The sequence below is a fragment of the Scyliorhinus torazame genome, chromosome 6 (assembly GCF_047496885.1).
Source record: "Scyliorhinus torazame isolate Kashiwa2021f chromosome 6, sScyTor2.1, whole genome shotgun sequence".
Lineage (NCBI taxonomy): Eukaryota > Metazoa > Chordata > Chondrichthyes > Carcharhiniformes > Scyliorhinidae > Scyliorhinus > Scyliorhinus torazame.
In genome coordinates this window covers 315,694,132-315,705,127 of record NC_092712.1, presented here as the reverse complement: position 1 = coordinate 315,705,127, position 10,996 = coordinate 315,694,132, and the positions used below count along the sequence as shown (strand labels likewise).

General features: G+C 46.7%; 1 protein-coding gene across 1 annotated transcript; it reads right to left on the bottom strand.

The window, feature by feature from the left end:
* Positions 1–1,767: 1,767 nt before the first annotated feature.
* rnf152 (ring finger protein 152) lies at positions 1,768–10,570 on the bottom strand. The gene is made up of 2 exons (XM_072510123.1): positions 10,283–10,570; positions 1,768–4,812 (listed from the first exon to the last, which is right to left on the bottom strand). The coding sequence occupies exon 2, from the start codon at positions 4,600–4,602 to the stop codon at positions 3,985–3,987; it is 618 nt and encodes a 205-aa protein (XP_072366224.1). The 5' UTR covers positions 4,603–4,812; positions 10,283–10,570; the 3' UTR covers positions 1,768–3,984.
* Between the last annotated feature and the right edge of the window lie 426 nt (positions 10,571–10,996).

The following is a 10,996-nucleotide window of genomic DNA, read 5'->3' as shown; positions in this document are numbered from 1 at the left end:
CCTACTTTGATACATGTTTGTAATAAAATACATTTTTAAAAAAAGAAAATGATGAACAATAACCATCTCTCTTTAATTACCAGCCAATAACTGCTGTACATCAGAATTTCTATCCTTCATTAACACTTGGAACTAAGCATGGGAAAACAGAAACATACCTTTTCCAAATCTCACGTGCCACTTCAAAATTGATTTGAAATCCGTACTTTTTCTCTTCCAGCCACGATAGATATTGCAGCTGGGTCAAATTTCCAACTCGGTTTTTTGGAAGATGATGCTGGAAGAAAATGCGATAAGGACCAAAGTTCCCAGCCCTACATCGTCATTGTCCAGTTAGAAATAGGCCAGAACTTCCATTCCCTAGGGGGGTCGTACCCTGGTGGTATCCGAGAAGATGCGCTGGGGTTCCCCGGAAGTCTCCATGTTAGGCTTGTATGGGAATTGCCCAGAAAATTCAAACTTCTAATGTGCAGTTACCCAGAACTGTGAACTATCTGAAACTCTTCATTTAAATTGTTGGTTCTGACTCTCTTGGCAGAATAGTTACCCAGGACAAATTAGAAAGATTAACACCACTTCTAAATACTGAGTAACTATACTACTGACCCTCCCTCTCCCCATTGACCCTCCCCCTGGACCTCTGAACTAATTCCCCATCCTCCAACTACCCCCCCCGCCCCCCGACTACCTAACACCCCCAACCCCGTCTGCCCCCAACCTCCAATTACCCTCGCAACCGTGACTTGCCCCCCCCTTCTACCTCCCAACTATCACACACACCCTGGCCCCCTTTTCCTGACACCTCAACTGCCCTCCTGACCCCTGACTAACCCCCAACCATGCTCCCCGGCTGCCCCCAACCCCCAATTGAACCCCCGACTATAACTTGCCCCCCCTCCACTCTTCTGATTACCTCCCAACCCGCAACGACCCTTGACCACCCTCAACCCCCGGCTGACCACCCGACCCATTCTAACCCCCAATAGTCACAGCCCTAACCCCTCACCCACTTCCCTTACACGCTTATCCTCCCCCATAGCTTCTCAAAGTGGCCAGGGTCTTTAAGCTTACCCAGTCTGCGGCGGTTAGTGCCATAAAAAGTGGGCACGGCCTAACTTACTCCGATGTTGCTGCCCCACTAAGGTAAGTGAAAGGTAACAGAGTGCCAATCCAACTGGGATGGCCATTTTGCAGAGACTCTGGCTCGAACAATGCAATCAGAGGGTCATTTTAGTGAGCACCTGGTTGCTCGCCAGTTCAGCCCAGCCGATCTTCTGATGTATGAAAAGCACCAGATAAAGTATGATAAACCTGCCCCTGTCAACAACATAAATTCATCGATGCAGAATTTGTACCTCGGAATTTCCTGTTCACTGAGAAAGCCCCAGAGGGAAAATGATTCCATCAGGTCGCAAAACCAACATCAAAAATCCTCCACTGCCTTCCTTTCCTGCCTGTTTACAAAAGGAGACAATCATTGAGGCAACTGATATTTTCCAGGGACGGTAATTGATGCGACCATCAATTCACACGAGACGATTACTAGAAGTGAACAGTGGTTTTAATAAGCTAGATCTGTGCCTACCTGCGACTGCTCTGTACTGAGTGCCACCTACAGACTGCAGATATATATACCACCCCCGAGGGGGCGGAGCCACAGGCAGAGCCCACAAGGGCATCAACATAATACAATGCAGTGGTGAATTGTAGTAGCAATACGTTCACCACAGTAGTCAACTGCGTCATTGATCGAATAAAGACATGAGATCATGTTTATTGAAGTTTATTACAAACTCTCGAGTAATGTTGTCAATACAACCAGAGTCACAGTACAGTGGTCTATTTATATCAATGCACTCCTTACAATCATCATTAAACAAAAATGAACATTAATACAAAGAATCGGCATGTTTAGAACACTGCCTGGTAAAAAATAGTTCAGTGAGAAAAGAATTGCTCTACTTCAGCCCCATGCATTTCTCTGTTACTAGAGCACAATGATAATACAACAGCCAGCAACTATGAACAGCAATTCCACTTCCCCTCAAAAAATACACATCTTTTGGCAGGTTACCGCAGCTATGTGTACACATTGGCAGCTCAGAAACCTCAGTGAGTGTAGCCACAATGACAGGTCTGTACAAAACAAATAACCCTGTGAAAAGGTTAAACCAATTTCATAACATGTGCGGGCAGCCGTCTTCGTGAGATATTAGCTGAAACATATTACCGCTATATCAACCTCTACTGTTTGTTCTGTCAAAGGATTTGCCATCACTTGCATCCACTGAGCGAGCAGAGACTCAATAAGATCTGTCACCCAGTCACCCACTGGGATTACAATGAAGACTGTGCATAGAAATGGCTAGATAAATCAAATAAACAGAGCTTCCACAGATTATAACTGGTTAAAATGATTTTGGGACAAATTTCTGCATTTTGCCCTCCAAACCTGTCTGAACTTTCTACTTCGAAAGCGGCAGGGAGAAACGGCGTAAATGTTGGATTTATAGAACTTTGACTCCTTGTCTAGAAAGATGACAACATCTAAATTGAAGCTGAGTGCATCATTATCCTTTACTTGTAAATCTGCACAAAGCCTGACGGTACACCCTTAACATTTCAACTCAGCTCCAATCAGAATTTCTAATTTCATTTCTCTGTCATGTCATCTTAAGTTTAATGGATCATTCCTCTCATTCAACATTACCTGGGTAGCCAAACATCACTTTCTGATCTTTCTTGCCATGGTTTGCAGTCACCTCCAACAATGCCACTCAAATCTTTTCAAACATCCAGCACCATAGCACAGGACACCAAAACCACATCGTCAATGACAAATGAATTCATGTTTTTTTTTCTCTCGTTCAAAACATTCTGAATTCAGAATTTTATTAAATCTGGCAGAATGGTGAAAACCCCCAGACAGACTGAAAGCGCCAGGTAGGAAACATCAGCTTTCGTCATGTTTGATACATTGAAAGTGATAATTGACTATGCCACTCACAATTTGAAATCCATTTCTGTCAAAAATGCTGTCCAATTGGACGTATCAAATATGGTCTTCTAAATAGTTGAATTATCATCTTGCCAATGATGAACTAAAACAATCCACTATCATAGTTCCATTTCGTGCTGGTAAAGAAAAGTGTAACTACAACCCATTACTCTACTACCATTTGTTCTCAATATCTGCGCACATATAAAACATAGCAACTGTCTCCATTTAATAGCTGACCAAAATGAGTCTAAATTAATTTGTGTTCCTCGCGAATATATATCACTGCGATGAGTTACAGGCTTACAAACTGCTACACTTCTATATACAAATCTCAAAGCGAAATAAAAACTAGATTAAGCTCAATCCCAACAGTTTATTCAAAAGTTAAAATATTAAAAGTATCGACGAATTTATACAAATTAGCCCCAAGTGAAATTATAGTTTTCTTGCGCTTGACTGCACCTGTCTAAAACCCTGTTCTCCCTCCCATCCCAGATGCTGGTGACACAATGTCTGAAGGAGATTGTTACAAATCAATGCATTCCAACGATTTCAAGCCCAAGTTTTAACAGGATGATCTGTGGAAAGTGACGCCGCCTACCATCAACAGGCAGACTCAGGTTACGCTGTGAATTATTTTATTGCATCACCCATTAGAACGGAGACTGTAGTTGATAGCATGCCGTATTAAAGAAATCGCTTTCTATTAATTGTGCACGCTTTCTAGCTTCAAACGTGAAACCATATCAAAGTCCACCGCAAAGTACTGTTGTCAGCTGATCTATCAGATTACACCACAGGTACCAGTCACTTCCCACATGAATCATTTCTTGCAGTTTTATGCGCTTGGTCACCTTTCCCCGGCGTTGTTCTGTAGCCCATGCCTTAAGAGACTAAATGCTTTACGTTCTTCAGCTCAGCCATCGCCCTGGTATCGCGCACATGGGTAAATTTTAAACGCCTTTCACAGCTTAGCAGTTATTTCAGCCACAAGAAATGGCAGTGAATCGCTTGGAGATGCAGGACATGTTGTGCAGGACGATGCCCAGGAGGAATAGGAGGACGCAAGCCACAAGGAGCACAGTGCAAACGCCCGAGCAAGTGGAGGTCTTTACCCCTTCTCTGACTTCCTCCTCCTCGTCCTCCCTCGGTCCATTTTGTGTCTGGTGCTGTCGATGCAGCTGCTGTTCCCCAGGGATGAGCACGGCAGTTACAGTCTTCCGCTGGTTCCCTGGCAACAGTTGGCAACCCCCTTCTCCTGGAATCAGGGCATTCTCCTTCGTCACAGTCAGAGGGACCATGTAGCAACCGCTGCTTGGGAGCCGGATAAAGACGGGGGTGCGGTCTGAAGCGTGGGGGATGCTGACCACGGTGATTATCTCTGGGTCGTCAGGCAGCTGAGATACCGAGAGGCTGGGGGAGAGTTTGGTCACACTTCGGCACCAGGGGCACATCAGCTCCTTCTGACTGCGCCTCATCTGCTGAAGGCAGACAGAGCAGCAAGTGTGCTTGCAATCCAGCTGCTTCGGGCGACGGCACGGGCTGTAATAATTAAAACAAATCTGACATTCCATTTGCGAATCTTGGGAAAGTGTCTCCATTTTTACACTGACAGCAGTCTTTTTTTTAAAAATTAGGTATCCTAGATTTCCCAGGAATGCCGGATCCTATTTGTGTTACTTCCCTCTCTGGACAAGCTCTGCTTATCTGATTTAAGCGGTTTTCTAATCTGTAGGTACTCCTTCAGCAGGGAACAAGTGGTGCACTTCACCGTCACTGCCAGCAAACACCCAGCTGATTCCTTTCATCCCCTGCAAAATAAAAATAAAGATAAGATTGAAGCAAATCTGGATATTGCCAGAGTGATCACATGCTACGTGTATTTATGGGTGGAAGTTGTTTCTTACAAGTATTTGCTCCGCCTTGTAAACTAAACTTGTCTCTTTCATTCCAAAATGAGAGCCAGATTAAACAACACCAACTTTTTTTTAATGTAATATAATAATCTTTATTGTCACAAGTAGGCTTACATTAACACTCGGGGCTGGTTTAGCACAGGGCTAAATCGCTGGCTTTGAAAGCAGACCAAGGCAGGCCAGCAGCACAGTTCAATTCCCGTACAAGCCGCCCCAAACAGGCGCCGGAATGTGGCGACTAGGGGCTTTTCACAGTAACATCATTTGAAGCCTACTTGTGACAATAAGCAATTTTCATTTCATTTCACACTGCAATAAAGTGACTGTGAAAATCCCCTAGTCGTCACACTTCGGCGCCTGTTCGGGTACACTGAGGGGGAATCCGGAATGTCCAATTCACCCAACAAGCTCGTCTTTCGGGACTTATGGGAGGAAACCGGAGCACCCGGAGGAAACCCACGCAGACACAAAAAGAACGTGCAGACTCCGAACAGACGGTGACCCAAGCCGGGAATCGAACCTGGGACCCTGGAGCTGTGAAGCAGCAGTGCTAACCACGGTGCCACCGTGAATCAGAGTTCCCAAGGCATTTTCACAGGAACATTATAAAGTAAAGTCTGACACAGAACCACATCAGGAGATATCAGGTCAGATGTCCAAAAGCTGGGTCAAAGATGTCGGTTTGTAAAGAGGCTCGCAGGAGGAAAGCAAGATTGACAGGCAGAGAGGTTTAAGGAGGAAATTGCAGAGCTTTTTAGGCTCCAGAAATATATATAGACTACCTGGGGTTAGCCCTCTCTCTGGATCTGTAAAGACTTAATTACCTGCAAATGCTCATATTCAAAGTATCGTCCTGCATCTTTGACTTTGTCTATATATATATATGTTTCTGTAACCTACCTCTTCATTCACCTGACGAAGGAGCAGTGCTCCGAAAGCTAGTGATTTGAAACAAACCTGTTGGACTTTAACCTGGTGTTGTAAGACTTCTTACTGTGTTCACCCCAGTCCAAGATTGGCATCTCCGCATTGTGTATTGATGACATCGCATCGTGTATTGATGACAAACACAGCAGCAAAGTTGTGCACAGAAAGCTCCCACAAACAGCAATTAAATAAATAACCAGGTGATCTATTAAAGTGGTTTTGACTGTGAGATTAGTACTTGCCAGGTACCAGGAGAATTTCTCTGATCTAATTTAAGCAGTGTCTTTCAGTGTCGACAAGTGAGGGCAGGCAGGGTGTCGGTTTAACGTCTCCTTTGAGAGATAGCATTTCTGACAGTGCAGCACTCCTTCAGTCCTGCACTGGACTATCAGTCTCTGGTTGAATCCAGGACTTTGTGCCTTAGCATTGAGAAAAGGTCACCTGGACTCGAAACGTTAGCTCTTTTCTCTCCTTACATATGCTGCCAGACCTGCTGAGGTTTTCCGGCATCCCCCCTGGAGGCAGATTCAATCCTGGCTTTCAAAAGAGAATTGAAAAATGAACTGAAGAGAAAAGAATTGCAGAGCAAAAAGGTGGCAGTGGGCCGAGCTGAGTAGCTCTTCCGGAGGGCCAACACAGACACAACGGGCCAAATGGCCTCTGTCGTTGCTGCGACCATTCTATGATTCTATGTTCTAAGACAAAGCAGCAGAAACCCGCTCAATACTTTTCGTCCTCCAGCGAGCCAAGCTTCCTACTTGATCCGTATGAACCAAGAAAACCCATTTGAAAAATGAATGAAAATCGCTTATTGTCACAAGTAGGCTTCAAATGAAGTTACTGTGAAAAGCCCCTAGTCGCCACATTCCGGCGCCTGTTCGGGGAGGCTGGTACGGGAGTTGAACCCGCGCTGCTGGCCTTGTTCTGCTTTACAAGCAAGCTGTTTAGCCCACTGTGCTAAACCAGCCCCATTTGGACAAAACCTTGTTTGGTTTTGTGACACCGATTTTGCATTGCACAATCTGAGCCCAATTTACCAATTTCACACATGCATCCTTTTTAGCAGAGACTGTCTGGAGCATTTTAAGTTTATTGCTCTAGATAAATTCTTCAAAGATGTGTTTGGAAGGAGACGTCCGGTGATGGCGGGCGGGAGGCAGACACTGGAGGGCTCCCACTTGGGAATAGAAATTTTGCGGTTTTAACGCCCGGTCCCAGGGGCAACGGAGGCTGAAAAAGCTGTAAGAAGGCACAGGAAGGAGAAATGTCCAAGCTTGGGAAAAGAAACGGCAGTGAGAAAGGGGGTTAATGAAAGTCCGCCAGTGAGTGGTAAAGGCAGCGCAGGAACTGTAAGGAAAGCAGAGGCTGGAGCACCAGGGGAGGCCATATCGCTCACAGCAGAAGAAATGACCAAAGTGATGGTTGTGGAACTTGAGAAACAATTCACAAAGCACATGGAAGCAATGACGAAGGATATGGGGGCAGTTTGAAAGTGCTGGTGGAGGAGGCGATTGCCCCGGTGAGGGCGGTGGTATCAAGCGCAGCGGAGGAGGTGCGGGAGCAAGGTGAGGCGCTGAAGGAAGTGAAAGAGGTATTATCACAGCACAGTGATCAACTCACCACGATGGGGAAGGAGTTGCGGAGGGTGATAGAGACCAACAAGGGTCTGCGAGCCAAAATGGAAGACCTGGAAAACAGATCCAGGCGACAGAATCTGAGGATCTGCCCAAAGGGGTGGAAGGCCCGAGGCCGACGGAGTATTTTGCCACGATGTTGGCGGAGCTATTTGGGGAGGGAGACTATCCCTCCCGATATGAACTGGATCGGGCTCATCGGTCATGGAGGCCTATACCAAAGGCGAGTGAGCCGCCAAGAGTAGTAACTGTGTGTATCCATAGGTACAGCATGAAGGAGAAGGTCCTGTGTGGGGCAAAGCAGAAGCGGGAGGTGCAGTGGGCTGGAGCTGGTATACACATATACCAGGACTTTACGGTGGAGCTGGCGAGGAGGTGGGCTGTCTTCAGCCAGGTGAAGAAGGCACTGTACATCAGCAAGGTGCAGTGCGGCATAGTATATCCATCTAAGTTGAGGGTGACCTACAAATCCAAGGACTTTTATTTTGGGACGGCGGAAGTGGCGGAGCAGTTTACAAAGGCTGAAGGACTGTGGCAGAATTGAGAAATGGGACTGAGAGCGGGTCGTGTACCGATGTAGCCTCATGTAACTTTATTTTTTCACTGCGTGTTGGTGTATGTACTAAACGAGTCGACGTTGTATATTTGGACAAGGGAAGAGTTGGGACTTTCATTTGCAATGATGGTTCTTTGGGGCTTGGGTGTGTATGCTGGGGTTGTGTGCTAAAGGGGATTTCTATGTATTCCTGGGATCGGGCAAGGGGGAAGGAGACCCAGGCGGGGGCCTCCATGCTGGCCGGTCTAAGCCGACCAATGAACGGGAGAGAGGTGGGGGGAGGGGCTGCGGCCATCGGAGCCTGGTAGAACAGGTTTTGGTGAGTCTAGGCGGGGTGAAAAGTTGCGGGAAGGAACCGAGGTTGGAGGGAGGAGTTTACAAAAGGAAGTGGAGGGGAGGAGTCTGGGAGGGGGGTGTCTACAATTCATGGGTGCCATTCATGGATTGAATGGCATTGAATATGAGGGGGGGGGGGGGGGGGGTTGGGGGAGTGGACTGTATATGTCAACGGTGACCAGGGGGGCAATTGCTTTTTCCTCCTTGGGAGGTTTAGTTTTATTTGATGCTCATATTGTCAGGTGGGCCGTTGTTTGGGGGTTGGGAGGATGGGATCATTGTTGTTGGTAAGGGGATTGACATTATTGTATTCATTACCGTTTACTGTTTGTTGGTGGGGTGTAATTTCTGAAGAAAATGTGAAAATGGAGAATAGAAATATTTTTCAAAAAAAGATGTGTTTGGAAGGGGGGGGGGGGAGGACCAAGGGAGAGTAAGGCTTCATTCATGAAATGTCTCAATATTTAATTAGCAGCTAATACGGCATATTCCTCACAGCACGTTATTTTCCCACAGCTGGTCATGCAATAATGCAAAAATCTGAAAATATGATTAACGCAAGCAAAAGAAAAAAGCTATTTTTTAAAAAAAGAAATGGAAAATGCACATGTTTAACATGGTTAATCTGTACAGAAAGGCTGATTCTTGCCCTCAATCCCACTGCCAGTCAGTGTGCCAGTTCTGTTACACAATGCCTATTGTAGCACAGTGGGACCTACAGAACAGACTGGATCTTCACAAGCCAGTTTCTTTGTCTCCGAATGACCTAAACCTATCCATTTGTAAAACAATTTAACCTACCCCCATGTAAATGCTGGTATGAACGTGACAACTTTAATTTTTTACCCGCGAGCTTGGCAGAGGGTTGGGTTTATATTAGAAAACAGTAGGACATTTCGTTCAGGAAGAAAGGGGAGAATTCATTAGCCTAATTTCAAAGGTAGGAGAGTTGTCACTTCCCCGCAAGACGGTAGTTTCCAGATAATAGCGGCGTGAAAAGGAAAGAGGCCGTCAATTAAAGCGATACATATTAAAAATAAGGACATCTGTCCAAAATGCAATTGCGGGCGCCTCGCTGTTGGGACACACTGCTGTAAACGAAACAGCTTCATCATTGCAGTCATTTGTGTTGCAAACTAAGCAGGCTGCTCTTTCCGAGTCTGTCTCTGCAGCTGATCAGATCTCAAAAACCTTGGCTAAATATTTAGAAATGAAACAAAAACAATGAGATTAGTCAATGGCGAGACTGTTGTTGTCGCGTTCAGATACATTGTAAACCCCGGCGTTGTCTTTGATCCCTTGTAACTCTCCCAACGAGTAGCGAGTGTTATTTTGGGGAATAAATAAACTATTATTGACCACGCCGGCAGGATCAAGGGCTTTCTGGACCACGGTGGTTACAGCCCCTGATCATTCGGGGTGTTTTTTTTTTGTTAATGATTGCATTGTTCCCCCCACCAAAAAAAACAATCTCAAAACAGCGCAGAAGGTGGCCGCTCGGCCCGTCGCGTTGGTACTAGCCCCCTGTGCAACACTGACAGCGCCCGAGCCGCAGTCTGAGCTGGGATTCCAGCCACAACAACAACAAGCCCAGCGCAACACAGCCAACATTCAGAATGGAAGTTGTGATTATTTTTGAGCCAATGGGCCGGAGATTCCCCTACCCCCTCCACTTTCTGCAAAAATAAAGCATTGCACCCCCCCCCCCCCCACACACACACACACCAGACCCCCCCCCTTTCCAGGTTACACTGGACCAACTCACTGCATCCGCTTTGAGCAGAGGAACAGACACCAGTTACTGACAGCTCTCCCCCCTCCTCTCCCCCAATTGCAGCTGGACACAGATATGCAACCCCACCAACCAAAAAAAACAAATCAGAGAGGTCCAGAGAGAAATTAAAGCAAATACCTTCCACTAGCTCATGCCACTAGCAAATTTGCTGCTATTTCCACAGGCTGCAGATTCTCTGTGATGAATGAATGGATGGACGCCTCTCTTTCTATTTGCTTCTTTCTTTTACGCTCTTATTTGTTTTTTTTGCAGATGTCCCCCCCTCTCCTCCTCTCCTCTCCTCTCTCTGTATTGGGCACTCCTTGCTCGCCAGCAGCAGCAGCCGCCTGCCCCCTCCTCCAGCACCTCCAGCTGTCTGGCTGCTCCCTCTCCCTCTGCGCTCGGATACATGCAGCCCAGCTGGCTGGCTGGCTGCGCGCGGCGCGCCGGGAGTTGTTGTCCGCGGGCGGATCCGCCTCCTCTGCCTGCCGCCGGAGGGGACTACAGGTCCCAGGATGCCCCACGCTCCCCCGCCCCCCCCCCCCAGGTGATGCCGCGCGCGCAGGTGAGGGGCGCCCATTGTTCCCGTTTGATTGACAGGTCCCGGGTGGGCGGCGCAGTTGATGATTGACAGCCTGTTTCCTGGGCAGGTAACGGGGCGATCTCTATTATTAGGGGAGGCGCAATTATTCTTATTAATTAATAGGATGGGGGAAAACAATCACGGGCAATTCCTTCAATGCAAATAATCTGTTTCTCCCCAAATAGTCAACCAACGTGGAGAATATCCGGATTTTTATAGTATATTATCCCCCTGTTAGCGACCAAAACACCAAGAAGAACAAAGCTTTG